At 41.1% G+C, this 22,724-nt stretch overlaps 1 protein-coding gene and 6 non-coding genes across 11 annotated transcripts; 4 read left to right on the top strand and 3 right to left on the bottom strand.

Annotated features, from left to right (window-relative positions):
- Nucleotides 1-404: 404 nt before the first annotated feature.
- On the bottom strand, nt 405-523 carry LOC112555997. The gene has a single exon (XR_003097591.1). It is a non-coding gene; the product is annotated as a 5S ribosomal RNA (ribosomal RNA).
- Nucleotides 524-1,329: 806 nt separating this feature from the next.
- Nucleotides 1,330-1,493, top strand: LOC112555986. Its single transcript, XR_003097584.1, has one exon. It is a non-coding gene; the product is annotated as a U1 spliceosomal RNA (small nuclear RNA).
- A 1,141-nt stretch (nt 1,494-2,634) lies between these two features.
- LOC112555976 lies at nt 2,635-2,753 on the bottom strand. Its single transcript, XR_003097576.1, has one exon. It is a non-coding gene; the product is annotated as a 5S ribosomal RNA (ribosomal RNA).
- An 845-nt stretch (nt 2,754-3,598) lies between these two features.
- LOC112555985 lies at nt 3,599-3,762 on the top strand. Its single transcript, XR_003097583.1, has one exon. It is a non-coding gene; the product is annotated as a U1 spliceosomal RNA (small nuclear RNA).
- Nucleotides 3,763-10,351: 6,589 nt separating this feature from the next.
- On the top strand, nt 10,352-18,694 carry LOC112555424. 5 transcript variants are annotated; one of them, XM_025223817.1, is made up of 10 exons: nt 10,352-11,037; nt 12,250-12,329; nt 13,048-13,198; nt 13,535-13,564; nt 13,966-14,259; nt 14,525-14,723; nt 15,057-15,205; nt 15,697-15,834; nt 16,136-16,258; nt 16,651-18,694. In XM_025223817.1, exons 3-10 carry the CDS (start codon nt 13,048-13,050, stop codon nt 17,889-17,891), a joined length of 2,325 nt encoding a protein of 774 aa, XP_025079602.1. In that variant the 5' UTR covers nt 10,352-11,037; nt 12,250-12,329; the 3' UTR covers nt 17,892-18,694. The 5 variants fall into 5 exon arrangements, with proteins under 5 accessions (XP_025079602.1, XP_025079600.1, XP_025079605.1 ...); XM_025223815.1 differs by lacking the exon at nt 12,250-12,329 and having other exon boundaries at nt 10,353-11,037; XM_025223820.1 differs by lacking the exon at nt 13,535-13,564 and having other exon boundaries at nt 10,355-11,037; nt 13,048-13,212; nt 16,651-18,693.
- Nucleotides 11,654-11,772, bottom strand: LOC112555982. The gene has a single exon (XR_003097580.1). It is a non-coding gene; the product is annotated as a 5S ribosomal RNA (ribosomal RNA).
- Nucleotides 12,598-12,761, top strand: LOC112555984. Its single transcript, XR_003097582.1, has one exon. It is a non-coding gene; the product is annotated as a U1 spliceosomal RNA (small nuclear RNA).
- Nucleotides 18,695-22,724: the final 4,030 nt, after the last annotated feature.

Below are 22,724 nucleotides of genomic sequence, written 5' to 3'. Positions count from 1 at the left end.
ATATTGATATACGATCGCCATATTGATAGCATTGTAATCAGTCGGTGACCTTAATAAGTTTGCATACGTCACGCATGTCGCCTAGCAACGGGTTCAAGTCGTTGCCTTTGGGTTACCACGCTGACACTAGGATTGTGAATACCCTTAGCCTTGTAAGCATGCAAGACAGTTGTCGAACTGTATGAATACTAGTGTATAGACTATCTAGCGCAAATTATAAGATTCTTTCTTCGAATTTTTTTTAGGGTTGTTGTTTAAAAACAATGTGTACTGGAGAGAAAAGTTTACGTGTCCTCAATCCCTAAAATCGAAATATGCTTAGAATGAAGACGGAGGTCGCCCCATGTAAAAAGTTCACCACACTAGACAGAAACTGTTTAAGAAGTTTAACAAGGTAAAAAGTTCGCCTACAGCACCCGGTGTTCCCAGGCGGTCACCCATCCAAGTACTAACCAGGCCCGACGTTGTTTAACTTCGGTGATCGGACGAGAACCGGTGTGTTCAACGTGGTATGGCCGTAGGCGAAGACAACGTGTTTAAAAAGCTTTATTAAATAAACATACTCTACCTGACAGGGTAGCGCCTACAAGAAAATCACACAAATTCCATTATCATTAACAACAGCTTTCTTAAAAAAAGAAGAAAAAGCAGAGCAGCAGAAAAAAAAATTAAACAATACAATGCACAAACATGCCCTTTGTGCAACACCCAGTGTGCAAAATATGTCTCTCTCTCACACAAAATACACCGCGTAGTGGCAGGTAGTGTACTTGTTTGATGTTCTGTCATTTTTCTGCTGCGGTTTTCCCTCTGTGACAGTCCACGTGTACCCGGTACGGATCAAATCTAGGAAAACTTTTGAAATAATTCGAAATTATCCAACATTTTATCTCCCTTTATTGCTTCAACTAGTCGAAGAAATAGATAGTAAGGTAAATAATTCACTTCAAGTGATAAAGCTCCCTTTTTCTTAATCGCCCACATTAGAGTTGAGGAACAACTGAGACGTTGTCGGTCGTACTGCTGACCTCTGACCTATACAGTGGAAAACAAAAGAGAGATAACCGCAATGCCAATGGCGCGAAGATTGCAGCTGTCTAAACTATTATCGTTTACCTTAATTTGAGAATTTCAAACACACGCTTGTTGCCTAACATTTCAAATAAAATGACAAAATTTACTTTGTAATGCACTTTGTTTACCATTGAAGAAATGTGTACTATCTGAGTAAAGAGATGGGGAAAAAAGCTATAAACAAAATTCTCTTAGATTACCACTGAATAGCGCACAAATAGTTTGGGGTGGTACTGTCACACGTACGTATTAAGCATACTTACCTGGCACGGGAGGCACCTTGATCATCAAGGAGGTCCTCCCAGGGCGAGGCCTGCCCATTGCACCTGGGGCGGGTTGACCCCTGCGATCACCCCAAATGTGGGTGACTCGAGTGCGTAATTTATGCGTAAGGGGGACTGCGTTCGCGCTATCCTCTGCAAAAATAATTCAATGTCACGTGAAAATAATTCAAGCCTATCTTACTTCCTATGTCAGTTAAATGTGTCAGCTAAGCTATAAATATACATGACCTATTCATTATTCACTACACATATCCACACTTTCTTCATTCTTCCACCGCCCCAATCGAATCAATAAACACGTGTACAGTCATCAATGTCAGTGTACAGTGGCAGACAAAAGCAAGAGAGGTAACCGTAATGCCAATGGCGCGAAGAGTGCAGTTGTCTAAACTTTTCTCGTTTTACATTAAGTTGAGAATTTTAAACACACGCTTGTTGCCAACATTTTCAATAAAATAGCAAAATTTATTTTTTAATGTACTCTGTTCACCACTGAAGAAATTTGTACTGAGTAAATAGGTGGGGAACAAGAAAAAAATAAAAATCTCTTAGATCACCACTGAATAGCGCACAAATAGTTTGGGGTGGGTGTGTCACACGACCACGTCTTTACACGGGAGGCACCTTGTACATCAAGGTAGAAGCCTCACCAGTGCAGTTTATGTGTGTGTAATTTACGCACACGGGGACTGCCTTCGCGCTATCCCCAGCAAAAAAGTCAATATCATGTGAGAATAGTTCAATTTTATCATAGGTAACCTTACATTTACCTTAAACATGTCTGTATGGAAGTTCAATGTGTCAGCTGTGTTATATATATATATGGCCTATTCATTATTCACTACACATATCCACACTTTCTTCATTCGTCCACCGCCGCAATCGAATCAATAGACACTTGTACAGTCGTCTGCTATCATCAATGTCAACCAAACGCTGCAACATTTGTATTTCTTACCACCAGTCCTCGTTCAACAGGTTCAAGTCGTTGCCGTTAGGTTACCACGCTGACACTAGGACTGTGAATACCCTTAGCCTTGTTAGCATGCAAGATAGTTGTCGAACTGTATGAGTACTAGTATATAAACTATCTCGTGCAAATTATCACATTCTTTTTCCGATTTTCAAGAACTCTTTATTTTTTTCCAGAAGACTGAAAAGTTTCCGTGTCCTCAATCCTAAAATCGAAATATGCTTGGAATGAAGAGGAGGTTGCCCCGTGTTAAAGTTCACCACACTAGACAGAAACTATTAAAAAAAAAAAAAAAAAATTTGTTGCCTACAGCACCCGGTGTTCCCAGGCGGTCACCCATCCAAGTACTAACCGGGCCCGACGTTGCTTAACTTCGGTGATCGGACGAGAACCGGTGTGGTCAACGTGCTATGGCCGTAGGCGAGGACTAAACGTATTGAAAATTTTTTATTAAAGAAGCATACCCTACCTGACAGGGTAGCGCCTACAAGAAAATCACACAAATTCCATTCTCTAAGGTGACCAGACTTTTCGGGGGCGAAAGCTGGACACGTGCCGCTGATGGTGTCGTCACCGTCAAAGAATGCCGAAAAAAGGGATTTTTAAAGACAACCGGGACATTTGATGGACTTGCCAGAAAGCCTGAATTGAACTGAATTCTGAATTGCCCTCTAGGGATTAATAAAGTATTATCTTATCTATCTTATCTATCTTATCTTATCTTATCTTATCTTATCTTAAGCCAGAAAGCGGGACATTAATTGGGCAGCAGACGGGTCAAATCTAGGAAAACTTTTGAAGTAATTCAAAATTATCCAATATTTTATCTCCCTTTATTGCTTCAACTAGTCGAAGAAATAGATAGTAAGGTAAATAATTCACTTCAAGTGATAAAGCTCCCTTTTTCTTTACCGCCCACATTAGAGTTGGGGAACAGCTGAGACGTTGTCGGTCGTACTGCTGACCTCTGACCTGTACAGTGGCAGACAAAAGAGAGGTAACCGCAATGCCAATGGCGCGAAGATTCCAGTTGTATAAACTTTTGTCGTTTTACCTTAATTTGAGAATTTCCAACACACGCATGTTGCTAAACATTTCAAATAAAATGACAAAATTTACTTTGTAATGCACTTTGTTTACCATTGAAGAAATGTGTACTATCTGAGTAAAGAGATGGGGAAAAAAGCTATAAACAAAATTCTCTTAGATTACCACTGAATAGCGCACAAATAGTTTGGGGTGGTACTGTCACACGTACGTATTAAGCATACTTACCTGGCACGGGAGGCACCTTGATCATCAAGGAGGTCTTCCCAGGGCGAGGCCTGCCCATTGCACCTGGGGTGGGTTGACCCCTGCGATCACCCCAAATGTGGGTGACTCGAGTGCGTAATTTATGCGTAAGGGGGACTGCGTTCGCGCTATCCCCTGCAAAAACAATTCAATGTCATTGTAAACAAATGCAAACCCTTTTTACTTTCTATTTGTCAGTTAAAATGTGTCAGCCGTTATATATGTATATGGCCTATTCATTCATTTTTCACTACACATATACACACATTCTTCATTCTTCATTCTTCCACCGCCGCAATCGAATCAGTAAACACGTGTACAGTCTGCGATCATCCATGTCTACCAAACACAACATTTTTATTTCTTACCACCAGTCCTCGTTCAACGGGTTCTAGTCGTTGACTTTAGGTCACCACGCTGACACTAGAACTGTGAATACTTATAGCCTTGTTAGCATGCAAGATAGTTGTCGAAGTGTGTGAACACTAGTGTATAAACCAGGGGTCTCAAACACGCGGCCCGCGAAACATTTTTGTGCGGCCCGCGGCCACGTCTGCGGTGTATATGTATGTTGTGCTTGGTGATTAACTCCCGCGGTGAAAATTACCCCCGTTTACAAGCGAAATGAAAATAACACAAGGGAGGGAACTACTAAAACGTTCAGGAAATGTTCTGTGAAGGCAAGCTTTGTTGTTAGCGAGATGATATCAAAGGCATCGCGACCATTCACTGAAGGCCAGTTTGTAAAAGAGTGTATGCTGCAGGCGTGTGAAATTATCTGCCCCGAGAAAAAGAAGCTCTTCGATGGCTTAAGTTTGTCTGCAGTTGCAGCAGGATCACCGAGTCAGCGACAAATGTTCAACAGCAACTGATCGCCGCTGCAAAAGACTTTGTAACATATTCCATTGCACTGGACGAGTCTACTGGTGTAACACACCGCATACTGTGCCGTTTCCATTCGTGGGGTCGACGAAAACTTGAACATTGTTGAAGAGCTATTGGACTTACTACCCATGAAAGGAACGACGACTGGACGTGACGTGGTTCAAGAACTGGAAGCTTGTATTGACAGGTGTGGGCTACCGTGGTAAAAACTTGTTTCAGTGGCTACGGACGGTGCACCAGCAATGTGTTCAGAGAAGGTTGGTGTTGTTGGATTAATGGTAGAGAAACGGAATCAGCTCAGCTTGGCGGGACCTTTTGCAGCCATACACTGCATTCTGCACCAAGAAGCACTCTGTGCCAAAAGTCTACAAATGAAGAACGTGATGGATGTTGTCGTGAAGAAAGTGAACTTCATACGTGCACGGGGTCTCAGCCACAGACAGTTTGTGTCATTTCTAGCTGATTTAGAAACGGAATACGGAGAGTTGCTGTATCATACGGAAGTCACATGGTTGAGTCGTGGAAAAGTGCTGCAGAGATTGTTTGAACTAAGACGGGAAATAGCATTGTTCATGTCAATGAAAGACAAGAGACATACCTCAGCTCAGTGACCCAATGTTTTTGTCGGATCTTGCTTTTCTTACTGCCATCACGCAACATCTCAATACACTCAATTCACATCTACAGGGCTCAAAGCAGCTGATTACCGTGATGTTTGACCGCATCAAATCATTCAGATGCAAGCTGACTTTGTGGGCCACTCAGCTGGCAGATGGAAACCTGGCTCATTTCTCTTTTCTACAGAGCATAACAGTTGAACCACAGCGCCTGAAAGACTAAGTAGACATCCTCTCCAGACTACTGGAAGATTTTGAACACCGCTTTTAGCAATTCACTGCTCTCCAACCACAATTTGTCCTTGTTGCCACTCCGTTCGCAGTTGATGTGAAAAACGTTCCAGAGGAAGTCCAGATGGAACTACTGGACCTGCAGTGTGACACTGTTCTGAAGCAAAAATACGTTGATGTTGGAGTTCCAGATTTCTACCAGTTTCTTCCTAGAGAGAATTTTCCAAACTTATTCTGCACAGCTGCTAGAATTCTAGCGATGTTTGGGAGTACGAACGTTTGCGAACAGTTTTTCTCCAGAATGAAGATCAACAAAACAGCATTACGATCAAGACTGACTGATGAGCATCTGAGAGCAACCTTGCGGCTTGCCACTACACGTGACTTCAGGCCTAACGTCGATGTCTGGTCTCTGCCAAACGATCTCAGCTGAGTGGACAGAAACATGAGTGACGAGACATCTGCAGTAGGCCTAGTAATTATAGGGGTTTTTTTTTTTTTTGGGGGGGGGGAACTACAGTTTCTGCTTTTTATTAGTGACAGAGACAACGTCAACTTATTTTAATAAACTAAACTGCCTGTGCATGTAATAAACTACACTAAATGTAGTTAATAAATATAAAAATGTATTTTAGCATTCAACTGCAGTGACAGTAGTGTTCGTAAAATTTAATGAAAACACATTTTCTTTTCGTGGTGCGGCCCGCTGACTGCGACCCACATGCATAGTACCCTGGTATAAACTATCTAGCGCAAATTATTACATTCTTTTTCCGATTTTCAAGAACTTTTATTTTTTTTTTTTTTCACAAGACTGTTCTATCGACTTTAATCAGCGGAGAGGGTTTCTCGCTTTTTTTTATGTGTATGTTACCCTCTATTTCAGCGGTTCTCAACCTTTTACTTGTGGCGCCCCCCCCCCCTGAGGAACACCGGTACGTCAGCGACCCCCATAGCCAGCTAGGTCGGTGGAAGAGTGGGGGGGGGGGAGCCTTAGCTAACCTCGAACGCCGCGTCGAGGAAATCAATGCAATTCAACAAGGGAAGAACAAAGTTCGTATCTGCAAGAAGTATAACTGTTAATGAAATTTTACTAAAGCAAATTCTGCGGTGCTAATAAATATTATTTTATTGGACACTCACTTTGATTAATGAGAAGGTTGAGTCTGCTTGCTGTTGCATAGAGAAGCGAACCTGTGTGCGATGTTCGTACCCACTGCTATTCGCAGCTCAGCCTGTGTCCACACGATTTCTGTATTGAGACTTCAGTGCTGCCAATGCCGAAAATCCTTGCTCACACATATACGAAGTTGAAAATGGCAGAAGAACTTTCATTGCTTTCTCAGAAAGGAGAGGATATTCACCGTTGATGCTAATCCAGAATGTTGGCACTGGTGTTGTTTGGAAGACCATTTTCAGGGATTGGTCACTCGAAGGGAGAAGAGATTTGGAGTTTGATCGCCCTCACCACTCGGTTACACAATCTAAGTTAATTTCACTAATAAGAAACTTTTAAAAAAAGACCACCCACCTTCGCGACCCCCTTGTAGGCACGTCGCGACCCCCCAGGGGGTCGCGCCCCACAGGTTGAGAACCGCTGCTCTATTTGTATCTGCGTGTTGATGATTGTAACCTCTAATTCAGGGGTGGGCAACTTCTCCGGTCGGCGGGCCGGATATGGGGAAATGAAGTCCTTGGCGGACCAGATTACTGGATCAATACCTTAATCGCGTATTTATCTACCTATGCAAGGAATAAATCGTGTTTAATGTAAACTCATAAACTTTAATTTTAAAGCATAGAGGCCGAAAACAGTATTTAATGATGCTAACGTAGTGTACTTCAATAGCTGCTGAAGTCAGTGAGACAGCTGTGGTCCATCAAAGTTGTCAACAAGTTGCTTGAACTCTGGCTGCATGTCGGACGTACAAATCCTCAGTAAAGACTGCACGTGAACATCAGTTAGGTTGGAATGCAGATTTGTCTTGTTAATGTTCATGGTCGAAAATGTTTGCTCACAAATGTATGTAGACCCGAACAGAACAAGTAGTTTCATGTCATCTTTCTCAGGTTGGCAAACTTGGACTCATTCAGTGACGAATACAATTTGTCAATGCTTTCAGATTAGAAATTTCTCTTTCAGGGTAGAGTCACACTGCAGGTCAGTCAATTCCAGCTGTTGAGCATCCGGCACCTTTTCAAAGTCAGTTGTAAACGGGGTTGACAAGATATCAAACTCAGCAGAAGGTTTCTGGAAATCCGCAAAACGACGAGCAAATTCATTGTCTATTGTAGATATCATATTGGTGTATTTCTCAGTTGACATCATCTGGGCTGCCATAGTCTCCAGTGTTGGAAAGTGAGTTGTGATATTCTGACAAAGTCACAATCACTGAAGGATTTGCTGTGCTTGGCGATGTTGTATGCGACCACAAAGCTGGCATGAGTAGCAGCTTTCTGGGCTACTTTGGTTTTGACGAATACATTCTGCTGCTTTACAAGTTTTCTGTCCAGTTCTGTTGCTCTTGTTTGCCGTTCCGCTGCTGATAAAGTCCTGCCATAGCCTGCCTTAACCTGCCATGCCTGCCTTAGCCTGCATGCTTCGTCGCATGATGGCGGCTAACATTGTACTCTTTCATCACGGCAACACTTTAACTGCACAACAAACATACTGCTTTCTTGCCGACTTCTAAATCTAATTCTAACTGAAAACAAAGAATCAAAAACCAAAGAAAACAAAGAACCAAAAAATAACTAACAGTCACTATTATTTGACGCAGTAAGCAAGTAATTAGTCCATGTAGTGGGAGATTGCGGCAGACTGTGGCCGCGGGCCACATTATCATGTACGACCAGAAACAGTCTGCGGGCCAGTCAAAATCCCTTCTCGGGCCGGATCCGGCCCGCGGGCCGTATGTTGCCCACCCCTGCTCTAATTATAGAATGAAAGGAGGGCATATCACTCAGACTGTGGGAAATATTATCTTACTGAGGTAAACATAAAAATGCACCCACCCACCACCCCACTAGGGCATTACAACAGCGCAATGATGTGCATTTCTTGCGGTCACCCATCCAAGTACTAACCTGGCCCGACGTTGCTTGACTTCGATGATCGGACGAGAACCGGTGTGTTCAACGTGCTATGGCCGTAGGTGATGACTACGTGTTTAAAAAGCTTTATTAAACAAACATACCTTACCTGACAGGGAGCGAGTATTTTAAGTGTGCCTACAAAAATTACAAACACAAATTACATAATCATTAATTAACAACAGTATTTTTTAAGAAAGAAGAAAAAGCAGAGCAAAAGGAAACAAATAATTAAACGATACAATGCACAAACATCACCGTTGTGCAACACCCAGTGTGCAAAATATGTCTCTCACACACACACACACACACACTCACAAAATACACCGCGTAGTGGCAGGTAGTGTACTTGTTTGATGTTCTGTCATTTTTCTGCTGCGGTTTTCCCTCAGTGACAGTCCACGTGTTCCCGGTACGGATCAAATGTAGGAAAACTTTTGAAATAATTCGAAATTATCCAATATTTTATCTCCCTTTATTTCTTCAACTAGTCTAAGAAATAGATAGTAAAGTAAATAATTCACTTGAAGTGAAAAAGCTCCCTTTTTCTTTACCGCCCACATTAGAGTTGAGGAACAACTGAGACGTTGTCGGTCTTACTGCTGACCTCTGACCTGTACAGTGGCAGACAAAAGCAAGAGAGGTAACCGTAATGCCAATGGCGCGAAGATTGCAGTTGTCTAAACTTTTCTCGTTTTACATTAAGTTGAGAATTTTAAACACACGCTTGTTGCGAAACATTTTCAATAAACTAGCAAAATTTATTTTGTAATGAACTTTGTTCACCACTGAAGAAATCTATACTGAGTAAATAGGTGGGGAACAAGAAAAAAAATAATAATCTCTTAGATCACCACTGAATAGCGCACAAATAGTTTGGGGTGGGTGTGTCACACGACCATGTCTTCACACGGTAGGCACCTTGTACATCAAGGTAGAAGCCTCACCAGTGCAGTTTATGTGTGTGTAATTTACGCACACGGGGACTGCCTTCGCGCTATCCCCAGCAAAACAAGTCAATATCATGTGAGAATGGTTCAATTTCATCATAGGTAACCTTACATTTACCTTAAACATATCTGTATGGAAGTTCAATGTGTCAGCTGTTTTCATTATTTACTACACATATCCACACTTTCTTCATTCGTCCACCGCCGCAATCGAATCAATAGACACGCGTACAGTCTCCTGCGAGGCTGCTATCATCCATGTCAACCAAACGCTGCAACATTTGTATTTCTTACCACCAGTCCTCGTTCAACGGGTTCAAGTCGTTGCCTTTAGGTCATCACGCTGACACTAGGACTGTGAATACTTATAGCCTTGTTAGCATGCAAGATAGTTGTCGAAGTGTGTGAATACTAGTGTATAAACTATCTAGCGCAAATTATCACATTCTTTTTCCGAATTTCAAAAATTATTAATTTTTTCCCAGAAGACTGCTGTGTCGACTTTCATCAGCGTCGGGTGGCGACAGACGAGCGGAGAGGGTTTCTCGCTTTTCTTTCTTTATGTGTATGTTAGCTTGTATTTGTACCTGCGTGTTAATGTTTGTAAGCCTCTATTTCCAGAATGAAAAGAGCGCGTATCACTCAGATTGTGGGAAGCAGTATCTTTCACTGAGGTATTATGAAATGCAACCACCCACCACCCCACTAGAGCATTACAACAGCGCAATGATATGTATTTCTGGAGAGACACCTAGGGACCAGTGACTTATTGTACCTGACTGACAGACGGGGTGAGTGACACAAGACACTAGTGCACATGGAAAGACTGACAGAATAAGTATTAAGCTGAGACTCAATTCAGCACAGTCGGCATTGAAAGGAAACACGTTGACACGTCATGTGAACATATAACCTGTAACCATGTCAATATATACATAGTAACATAAGCAAAGTGGCTCAGTCTGCGTTGACCTCATGTATGTTTCAGTACAAATGCTGCACAGGCTGCGTGAACAATGGTGAACCTCGGACACAAACATTCGTGATGGCGACTGTTTATTTACTGTGATGAGTAAGTAACCCGGTCACACGCTCCATCGCCTGCAGTATTTGTGAATATTCAACGGCGTGTGAACATAGTGTATCTCTTCTTTCCGACATGTACACATTTTCCCAGCATGCCACTTACGAGCCGAGGCTACAAGTGCCCCATGTCTTTGCTACAAGGATATCCGGCTTGTTCCTGGTGGCGTCCTGACACGTTCACACTACACAATGCACCACCGTGTGCACCCGCTCCCCCATCCCATCCTCTTCCTTTCACTCCTCCCCTGAAGGTCGGCGGTGGTAATAACAGCCAGTACTAACTTGCTTCCATGGTCATCACTGTACTGACCTGCATGTACTGCTGTCAGGAGTATGAGTTGAACTCCGGACACCCGCACTACTAACTGCGCAACACTGGTGAACCTTGACATTGCGACAAGTAGTTTGACTGTCACGTTCGCTGGAGAGAAAGTTGTAAATGATATTTAGCGACAAAAGCTTTTTGAAAACAGTGGAGCCACTTGAATTTCCTGGAGTCGTTTGAAGGAAGTCGGCGTGCAGGCAGTCCTACTCACAACTCGCAGGCTACTGTAAGTACACGATTTCATGTGGCTTTCCTCTACAACCGTTATCGTGTATTAACACTTACTAAGCCTTACTCAATATAGGTGTCTACTTATTTAAGAGGCCAGCAATCCGCTTACCTGAATTTATCGACGCTTATTGTCAGTAAAGTCTCTCAGCAGCTTGACTAAATATAACCATGCTTTATAAGGCTACAGATATTAAAATCGCTCAAAAGTTAACAAAACATGTAAAAGCAGCAGCCATTATCGTCGATCAACAACCTGTTTCATGTAACGTGTACTAAACAACACAAGACCAAAACTAAAACCTCTAGACTATGGTGTGACGTCGCATAATACAGGTTGTAGCACGATGGTCGAGTGGCAAGCAAGTGATCGAACACAGAAACACAGTTGTAAGGTTGAGGATAGATAACGTGACACTGACACTGTAAAGACGAAGACAAGCACGGCTTAAAAGCAGCAGATAAAAGGTTGCTAAAACAGGATGTGTACTAGAGAGAAAAGTTTCCGTGTCCTCAATCCCTAAAATCGAAATATGCTTAGAATGAAGATGGAGGTTGCCACATGTTAAAGTTTACCACACTAGACAGAAACTATTAAAAAAAAATAAAAGTTTTGCCTACAGCACCCGGTGTTCCCAGGCGGTCACCCATCCAAGTACTAACCGGGCCCGACGTTGCTTAACTTCGGTGATCGGACGAGAACCGGTGTGTTCAACGTGGTATGGCCGTAGGCGAGGATATTGTGTTTAGATAGCATTATTAAATAAGCATAGTTTACTTGACAAGAGTATTTTAAGTGTGCCTACAAATATCACATACACAAATTCCATTATCATTAACAACTTTTTTAAGCAAGAAAAAAAAGGAGAAGCAAAAGAAAACAAAAATTAAACGATACTATGTACAAACATGACCTTTGTGCAACACCCGGTGTGCAAAATATAAGTCTCTCTCACACACACTCACAAAATACACCACGTAGTGGTAGGTAGTGTACTTGTTTGATGTTCTGTCATTTTTCTGCTGCGGTTTTCCCTCAGTGACAGTCCACGTGTACCCGGTACGGGTCAAATCTAGGAAAACTTTTCAAATAATTCGAAATTGTCTAATATTTTATCTCCCTTTATTGCTTCAACTAGTCTAAGAAATAGCAAGGTAATTAATTCACTTGAAGTGAAAAGGCTCCCTTTTTCTTTACCGCCCACATTAGAGATGAGGATCAACAGTTGAGACGTTGTCGGTCGGACTGCTGACCTCTGACCTGTACAGTGGCAGACAAAAGCAAGAGAGGTAACCGTAATGCCAATCGCGCGAAGATTGCAGTTGTCTAAACTTTTGTCGTTTACTTTAATTTGAGAATTTTAAACACACGCTTGTTGCTTAACATTTTAAATAAAATGACAAATTTTACTTTGTAATGCACTTTGTTTACCATTGAAGAAATTTATATTATCTGAGTAAATAAATGAGAAAAAAGCTATAAACAAAATTCTCGTAGATCACCAGTGAATAGCGCACAAATAGTTTGGGGTGGCTGTGTCACACGTCGTAGCAAATCATACTTACCTGGCACGGGAGGCACCTTGATCATCAAGGAGGTCCTCCCAGGGCGAGGCCTGCCCATTGCACCTGGGGCGGGTTGACCCCTGCGATCACCCCAAATGTGGGTGACTCGAGTGCGTAATTTATGCGTAAGGGGGACTGCGTTCGCGCTATCCCCTGCAAAAACAATTAAATGTCACGTGAAAATAGTTAATTTTTTACGCTTACTTGCGAGTCCAATGATAGGTGCTTGTACCAGGATATGCAATGCAACCAACTTGTCTAAAGATTTAAAGCCATGAAACTCTTGAGATACTTCTTGAAGGGATCCCACAATAAATATGAGTTTATGTAAGTACCACTTTTGTACGCATTTCATTTCCAATCGCTTTTGATGTCGTATCTTATCATTATATTAGTGGAGTAATAATAATAATGTGAACTGCTGTTTTGTGGCCATCTCAAGATGGAAACTGGAGAGACCATGGATTTCTGCAGGCTACAGTTGTGTTCAACAATTTTTCTTGTCCTCCTACTGACATGGCTGCCAGATGCAACTGCTGCTGAGGATCCTTTTAGATGTCATGAACAAGGACCATGCAGTCAAAACTGGCCAGGTATGGCCATCTGCGTATGTGTGTTTTGATTTACTTTATGGAAACTGATGATGCAGATTGGCAGTGATTAGGGTTTGGGGTAGGTTAGTACGTGTTATTTTAAAAGTTAGTTTAGGTTAGTATTAGTGTGAAGGTTAAAGTCTTTGAGAGCACCTTAATTGTGTTGGATCAGACATACTTCCATGTTGGGGTTTTGATGAAAAGAAAAAAAAAAACTTTTATTGAGGTCTGTGGGAGGGAAGTGGTTCTGTGCTGAAACCAAGGGACTATGCCACATTATGCTATTTTCTCTGGTAATTTTGTAAAAGACTTACAACCAAGGTTTTCATAAACCAGGGGTTTCAGTAACCAGGAACTATCGAGCAGGTTCGTGAATGTATCCCCAGTTTCAAGGAAATATGTACTAATATGTGTGTGAATGAGTGAGTGTGTGCAAGATAGACAGTGTGTGTGCGATTGCAGAACAGCTCAGTATACTGTGCCAGTATATTTATGGCATAACCAGAATGAAATTTTTTAAGAGAAATGTTAAAGACAACTTGATTCAAAAGTAAACTTCTTTGACAGCCACCTAACCACAAAGTCAGATTGCCCTTATTTTGAAGTCACAGAGAAGAATGTAACTTGGCTTTTCTTATTCTAGCATTCTAACACAAAAAGAATTTTAAAATACTTGACAATGTCCAGCATAATAGTCTCTGTGGGGAAAAAGATAATATTCACTTAACAGAAATTTTCACGACATTGTGTTATACTCTGATTTGCAGGTCCCGGATCAATGGATATGAATAACAATGAAAACCTGACTTTTGTAGACTTCCATGGTCGGATGGGTGCACTATGGCACTGTGCTGAAAATTTTACAACTTTTCAATGGTATAAGTTGATAAACAATACTCATGTGCCATTTCCATGGGGACGAGAAAGCGGAATTGAACTTTGTGACAGCAATCAGACCATCATTATAAAAAGTCTGCAGATGAGGGATACAGGAACCTACATATATAAAGCTAGCAATGGAACAGCAGATGTGTGGGGATTTATCAACTATGAGGTTGCCTGTACATATTTTTTTAACTTATTATTTGTTGTCAGAAAATAAATCAGAAAAAGCTTGGTTTCTTGCTGACATTAAATCTTAGCATAACAAATTTATTTTTTACTTTTTTTAAACCATCATAAATTTCTGAAGAATTTATATTTTCTGAGTCACTTTTCAAATCCTGAGGCCAATATTTCCAGTGTGTATATTCATGTGATAGGATTGTGCATCTAGTTTATTGACATATTGCATCATGACCTTGCAACGTGCGCAACTTATGACAGGCAAACCTGGAAGGAGTCAACTGATCACGAAGGAACAACCAGAGCAGTACATCACCCTGGGAGCTCAGAAAACGCTTCACTGTGCAGCATACTTCGGAAACTGTGATTATTACGATGGTGCTGTCATGTGGTATGTACAAACTTCACATGGTCAACAACCTCTAAAGGCAAACACCACCAACCGCTTCATCACATGCAAGTGAGGACTGGTTTAAATGGTATTTTCTTTCCTCTTAAATTTATCATCTAATCTCTTATAGTTTTGAAACTGTTTTATTCAGGTAATGATGACTTATACAGGCAAATGCTTTGTTAAAGTCTATTTGTCTTTTTGGAATAATACACTTTAGTTTGTCTCAACAGGACTTGTGTTGTTAAAAGATTTAATAGATAAAATATTTTTGATTGCTCTTAAGAAAAATCTGGATAAATGGCATAAGTCATAAGAGAGGTGAACAGTGTTAGTTTTAATCCCTTACTTGTGTACTTGCTTCTTGACCTTCTAATTAATAATAAATTAATCTAATTGCAGCACTGGTGGATTCAACGGACAATCTTGCAATCTTACCTTTTCAAAAGTGTCAGAAGATGACTTTGGAGTGAAATATATCTGTCTTCTGATCACACCAGAAGAGAGTTTAAGCTCGGATAATCAGTATTCAGTCGTTTTTATCAAACTAGGTGAGTCAGACTTCAGTGTTATATTTTGCTGTCAGTAAAGAAAAAAATGTTAAATATTTGAACTGTTCTGGTTCAACTTCTTATAATTATTCAGTATGGATACAATGAGGTGAGGCGCAGAAAGCTTCTGCGATAATAATCAGGAAGGCTTGCAGAAGTAATACTTATGAGACTTTCAGACTAAACTAGCACTTATTTGTAGTGCTTTTTCAAAGTTTGTTATATATGATGAAAACTTAACATTTATGCCATGAACTGTGGTGCATTAACAAAAAATAGTTTAACAAGGGGTGTAATTAGTCATACCCTGCACACAAATATACTTTCTCCTTTCTGAAAATGTCATAATTTGGTAAATACAGAGTGCTTCATTTTCAATAGCACAAAATTTCTGAAAGTGATAATAAGAGCATTCCAGTTCAAAGTTTAATTTAAAATTTTTCAGTAATTAATGAATGCAACCTGTACTGAAGTGATCATCTTGTTTTCAGACACTCTGAAAAAGTCATGGCTGTTTATTATCATTGGAACTGCCTTGGGCTGTGCATTAGTCAGTGGGATAATGGTCTTTATAGTGCGTCACCATGGAGAACGTATCAAATTTTGGCTGAGACGGCAGCCAGAACGAAGTATGTCTTTTTAACGAAAAAAATGAAGCTCAACAATAATGCAAAATATTACTCATCATGCAAACACATTAATATTATCACAAGCACATATTTCAGCTTAGAAATAAATGCTTAATGAAAAAAAGAAATAAGAGTTTTCTATAAATGTAGATGAGATAATCATTTTAAGAATACATAAAATAAGACATTTTAAGCAAATTCTTTGTTTACTAAATATATATGAATGCACACAGTTTATATTTATATATACATATGAAATATGCTTCTTCTAATCTGCTTTCTACCACTGTTTGGTGTTCAGGATATTGGAAACATGATGTGGTTCTGATTCATGATGAAGACCACGAATGTCTCGTAGAGAATTACATCAAACCTCAGCTGACGAAAGAAGGATATCGCATCTGTGTCATGAGACCAGGACATCGTAAGTGCTTTAAAAAAAAATTCTGCATACTTATTGAGCTGTGCTTGACTTCGTGATCAGAAATAATAAAATTCAAAGCAGATATGATATTGTTCTGAACATTAAGGGGAATTAATTCCAAAAGTCCTTTTTAACTTTACAGTATAATTCAATCTTGACTTCATGTAAGGAATGAACTTTAAGATGTAACACTCTAGAAGGTTTATTCCACTGTTTAGAGCACCAGGTTTTTCCACTCTAGAACGGTAGATATTTCTTTAATAGAAAATAACTGCTATATTGCACTCAGGCCCTACTGAAATTGGCATTTCAATATGTCAGGATTGAGTTCATGGTACAACTTAGCCTATGGCAGTTGAGAATCACTTTGCATTGTTTTATTCTGTTCACAGCAGCCATCTTGGAGCAAACCAGTGGCATTGTCAGTGCATACAGTGTTATCTTCTCCTTCTCTCCACATGAAATCCATGGTGCTGATTCACAAATACTGGCTGAGCTTGCTGCAAGTGCCAAGCAGAAACATTCCCGGCGTAATGTCGTTGTTATTCGGAAAGATGAAGAACAAGGCATTGATCACTCTCAAACCAGTTCAGCTGAGCAAAGACAGATTCAGACAAGTGCAGGGTGTCAAATAAAAAATGCTTGGAAAGACTTGAAGCACTTGACATGGCCCAAACTTGAAATCAGTGAGGAAAGTGATCAGCCATTCCATTCTATACAACTAGACAAGTTCTGGAGTAGCCTCCATAAACACCTACCCAGCTTTGGGACCAATCAATCTGTCAACATGACTGTAGAATCAAGTCAACGAGAGATAAGGACTAGCTGCAGTTCAACCAACAGTCGGCGACATCTGTTATCCACCTGTAGTCAAGAGTCAACACATTACAGTCACGATCCAGAAGACTTCGGCACCTTCACAAATGGAATAAAAGGCAAAGATTTTGAGGAGGAAATTGATTATAACCAAAAAATAACTTTATTACAGACTACAAGCTTAACATATCCAATAAATATGCCATCTAAAAAGAGGTTTAGAGAATACCAAAATATTTCTAAAAATGTGCTGGACGAACCCTGTAAGCAAACTGAACCTGAGGAAAAAGAGGATGAGGAAGACAGTACAGAAGATGAACAAGATGAAGATGTTCATGCTGCAGTAAAGGATTACAGGAATAGTACCCCAGAAACAGTTCAGGTAGTACACCCGTCAGTTAACCAGACACTCACTCCTTCACCAAGTACTTATTCTTCATTTTCTCCCCCAGGTGCCCAGGTCATCTTAAGAAGAATCCCAGAAGATGGAACTGTTACACAGACTCCTGACTCATCGTTTCCTATATTTTCAGACTTTCGCTGCTTGTACTCAGAACCACTGTCAGAGGAATCTGTTGCATCTGCACAATGTCATCAAGATAGCACACTCTCAAGCCTGGAGAATAGCTTTTCATCTACAGGCACTGGCCAAGGAACTGCTTCCCAATCGGTGTTTAAATACATACCAACACAACTTATAGACAATGCCTCAAATCCCAGTCCTTTGAGTTCTAAGCTTGGCAACACACTCAAATCACTTACAAACGCCAGACCAGCTGTCCTCTGGGACCAGAAGATGTATGCTCATCCAACATGAACTCTAGAAAAACGTTTCTCGACTGGACTGTATCTCCAGAGAACAGAATGCAATATGCCCATGCTGTATTGCCATCAAAGTCATGTAATGATTTTCCCATCATCCAACAGCTAGCATCATTACATCCGTCTGTTGTTTATGAATAAATAGTAATATGTTATTGAGCTCGACAGGCACACACATACAAACACATACCAACACATATACACGCTGGGTGGGCCGCACCATCGGAATGTATAACTGACCGTCCGGTGACCCTGTGGCCACGGCCGCTCCCAAAGAGAGATGATGGTGGCTGCCTGGCAACAGAGGATAAGGCCTGGGGAAGCTTCTAGAAAATTTACCCGTGATGAGTATTAGAGGGTAGGGTGGCAGGGAAAAGAGGATCGGGGGTGACGCTAGTATGTTTGCAAGTTACTCGATCCGGTTTCCTCCCACTCCTTTTCCTCCATAATTAAAAATCACTTTAGGATGAATTGAAAGCATTTTTCTGCTAAAACCAACAAGCGATGATTTGGAGAATGCAAGTCCAGTGGAAAAAGTGAGAGACTATAATGTAACCACCCCCTCCTCCACATGCCCTGTTACAAGCTATACACTAATTATTACTGTTATTCTTATATTTAAGTGTTAACATATTTTTGACTAACCCGTATTCCTAAAGTAATCCGGTTTTCAGTTATGAGAACTATACAGTGGCGTAGGAACCAGGGGGGCAGCGGGGGCAGCCGCCCCCCCAAGGAAAATACAGGGGGGGCAGGAATATCCTTTTGCCCCCCCAATATTTGAGACGTAATTCTCACAAAGAGCAAAGAACTGAAGAAAGGTAGGGGAACGTAGAGAGGAGACGGTCATCACCGTCACAAAAGCGGGCCCTGAGGCAAGTGGAGGCTCTAACACCTCTGACGATCAGATCGGGGACAGTCCGTTGGTATTGTTTGCCTTGCTAATTGCAGGCTGTGTTGAAGCCTGAGCGAAGAAAGCAGCCGGACAGTACATCGGTACATCGAGTGTGGTCTCCCTCCCCCCTGCCCCATAATGCGATGCCTTTTCTTTGGCGGTTTTCGTTTGACCAACATAAAACATCCCCCACCCACTCGCTGTCACCCTAAAATTATCTGCTATCGCTTACAACCAAAGGGGCCGCACTGGCCATCGGGAACACAGAAAGCCAGTAACGAATTAGTTGCATACCAATACCCCAGTCTTGCCAATCAGACAGGAACCCTTACACTTTGTGAAAAGCTAGCGAAGCACGAGGACTTCCATCTTACTACACACCAACGGTTTAGTGCGAATTGACGGCTTTGACTTCACCTAAGTAAGGCAAAGACTCTGAGTCCCTATATTGGTAGTTTTCTTTAGAGACAGAGAGACTGGTATTATTGCTATCTACGACTCAGGGGGAAGTGCATAAGTAACATTTCTAAAACTACACAAGGGCACTCTTTTATCATCAACGACTGTGGCTGGTACTCAACATAAGTTATCTGTGTTATACTGTTTGGTTTGTATATATGTGTCCGTGTTTTGGTAGATGGCCATAGAACGTGTCGCATCGCTGGCTCAGCACCGTCGGGTAGCGGAGCGATGAAGGGGTGGCCCTGCGGCCATTCCCACCCTAGTTTCGTCCCCTGGCCACGGTGGTCTGGCCAGTTTATGGCCCTTAATTATAGGGTAGCCTTGCGTCCCTTCCTCTCTGGTCTCTTTGATTCTCTTTGGGGTGGATGGGGCTATTTTCCCACGGTGTGCGGACACCAAGTTCAGGTATAGGGCTGTGTCTCTTTGTAACGTGGATTATCTCGCGGACGCTGGGCCCTGTGGGTAGGGAAAGGTTCTGGAGGTTTCTCGAAGCCTATAGAAACCTGCCACACAGGACTGGGAGGACGGCGGGGCGGAAGAGGAGTTTTTGCGGTGGTGGAGAGACCTGTGCCCGTCTCTGGGAGTAGTCGGGGGTTTGCCACGTGCTGTGTGGACTGTCGCTGGAACTGGCGTGGTGTCTAGAAGAGGGTTTCCAGCAACCAGCGTATTTTCCACGCGTTTGTTGTGAGATAGAACAAAGCGTGTCACGAGCCGTTGGGTGAGTAGGCTTAATTAATCTTTACCTTTGTTTTTTCCACGCAGTTTTTCTTCCTTAAAACAAACAAAAACATACCTGAGAAGTTCCATGACACAAACGCGCTTGAATAACTGTCTCATCATGCGTGTATTTAAAGAGAGGGTTGATCTGCTTAATCTGGACGAGATTGCAATGGAGTTCATTAATAGAAATCACCGAAGACGCAGTTTTTTTTTTTGGCACACTGACTTGCCAGCCTTGATTAATATGATTTATATGATTATAACGTTTATCACATTTCTTGTGAATGCGTTAGCCGGGGAGTCATTCTTTAATTTGTTTTTTCTTATTCAATGCTGCTTTGCCTTTTAACAATAAAGCAGCGTGTTGTGATGCTACCACTGTGTACGTGCGTGCGTGCAGTACCCCCCCCCCCATCCGTTTTTACATAATGTGCAAGTGCGAACGCCGGTCACTGTCAGCAGGGAGTTTGCCCCCCCAACGCCGAACATCTTCCTACGCCACTGCTATAATTAAACTATACTTTAATTAGAGAAAATTGGTTTAATTAGAATCTGAACGCCATGAGCCTCAGATGGAGGACATTAATTGGCTCTTACTCTCCAGCTAGGAGATTGTGTGAAAATTGAGTGAACTTCCATAGCACAGAATATCTTAATGTTTTGCAAAGTGTTTTATTGATTTTTAAATTTTCAGGATAAATACATGTATGTTGTGTGTGGCACATCGTAAGATATTATATCTACAGTATGTATACATTATCCAATAGTTATACACATTAAGTATACACGTAGAAGCAATTATGTTTTATATATATAAAACATCATTTATATTACATTTCTCCATTTGTGTACATGTGGTGTGTGGCAGGATGGGGACTGGGTGGAAGGGACTGCGTGGCTTTAAAAGTAAATGTTAGTGACACAAACTTATATGCATGAAAACGTGACATAAATAATCTTGATCAGGACTCAAGATAATATTAACACAGTACAGCTGTTGTGAACTTTTTCTGCAAACTGATCAATAAACAATATGAAAACTTTTCTCCTTTTATGGATGGTAAACACATGGATTGAAAGGAATATGAATGAAAGCTTTCATTGAGATGCAAAAAATTGTCATTTTCTATAAAATCTGTTTGGCCCCCAACTGACAATTGTGTCCGTGCTAGCGTCCCACTTCAGCTGTCAAATGTATTACCTACATATTTGTAATTGCTGAGCATTTCAGCAAAATTAATTACCACGAATATAGTACTTTCAAGTGCATCAGCTTTGTATACCCTGAGGGCAAAAGTCATTTCCTTTCCTTTGAGACATTGATGTCGTGGTGTTCGACACGATCAGGAATGGAAAATCCTCGTTATGAGTGTGACAGCACAAAGTAACTAGGAATGTAACATATGTAACATATAACTGGGATAATTGTACTAGAAAGTGACGGAATGTAGAAAATATATAGTATATTTTGACTGTTTAAAGCAGTGATGCCCAACCTTTTTCGGACTGCGGGCCATATCCATTTCGGACAGCCGTGTCGCGGGCCACTTCACCGCAAAAAATACCAAAAAATAAATAAATAAATAAATAGAGCAGATACCATTTTTGTTAGAAACAAGTTGTACTTGCCATTAATTATGTAGTAATTAGTGGGATATTTGAAGTTGTTTTCCCGAAACCAACTTCTGAATGTCCGGCTGCATGAAGAGACACCAAGTCAGAGCACTGAATCGAAATGTTTGTCCATCGAAAAAAAGATTGAGATACGCCCCTACGTAGGGATAAATACTTCTTCTTCCCTTTTTTTCGGTGGGTTTTTTTCGGTTTTTTATTACTAACATGCCGATTTCCTGCACTGTGGGCAGAAGTTTCGCGGGCCGGATGGGACCGCGTCGCGGGCCGGATATGGCCCGTGGGCCGTAGGTTAGGTATCCCTGGTTTAAAGTATATACTATAGAAAAAGTATAGAATATTGTAGAAAGTATATATAGTGACTGGAAATGTCGGTGGTGGGTGGTAAAGTGGCTAAAAATACTATTTGGAATCCTGGGAATTTTGAAAGAAAGTGGCTGGTAATGTCGCGGATATGACCATGTCATACAGAGGCAGTAACAAAGATGACACTATACGGACTGTTACAGAATGTCATAGAAATCAATCATGACTAGGTATGTTCTGGATGTTACATGCAAATTGGTGGAAAGATAAATTAAAAAATCCCCCAGCATTTGAACAACTCGGTCCATGTATGGTGGCTACTTGTCAAAATGTTCTTCTGTCTCAAATTTAAGCAGCCAAGATGGTCTTTTCACATAAAAGTAGCTCTTTCCCAGCATTAATGATGTTCCATCAAAAACCTCAATGACGTTGATGCTGACAGTTTACACAGGGAATAATAGCAGCTAAAATGTATAGAAATAATAAATATCTTTTTCCAGTAGAAATTTTAATTGATTTATTTATTTTAATTTATTCGTTTGACAGCTGCATTGATGAGACAGTACACCATTCGCCTCTCTTGCAGCTAAAGCCATTGTCCTTAGTCTGTGTAGTTCATCTGCCATGTACCGTCCAACTTATTATTGCACGAAACACTAGTAGGCTTCACTCTGTGTGTAGGTTGGGGAAATGTGTGTTTCTGTGAGTGCACGCACGTGGGTGTGTGTCTATATTATATACTTAATATATATATAGGGATACAGCAGGTCACTGTCTCGATCCTTTTATTTCAGATGACAGAATAGACACTCG

The sequence above is a fragment of the Pomacea canaliculata genome, linkage group LG14, assembly GCF_003073045.1.
Source record: "Pomacea canaliculata isolate SZHN2017 linkage group LG14, ASM307304v1, whole genome shotgun sequence".
NCBI lineage: Eukaryota > Metazoa > Mollusca > Gastropoda > Architaenioglossa > Ampullariidae > Pomacea > Pomacea canaliculata.
The sequence above is the reverse complement of the archived record's forward strand: the minus strand, read 5'-3'. Positions and strand labels throughout refer to the sequence as shown.

Excerpts from the sequence above, each read along its gene's own strand:
- LOC112555424 (XM_025223817.1), top strand. The coding sequence starts at position 13,048 with ATGGAAACTGGAGAGACCATGGATTTCTGCAGGCTACAGTTGTGTTCA. Across the intron at positions 13,199-13,534 it reads ATGCAGTCAAAACTGGCCAG|GGGTTTCAGTAACCAGGAAC; the intron begins GTATGGCCATCT and ends TTCATAAACCAG. Across the intron at positions 13,565-13,965 it reads AACCAGGAACTATCGAGCAG|GTCCCGGATCAATGGATATG; the intron begins GTTCGTGAATGT and ends TCTGATTTGCAG.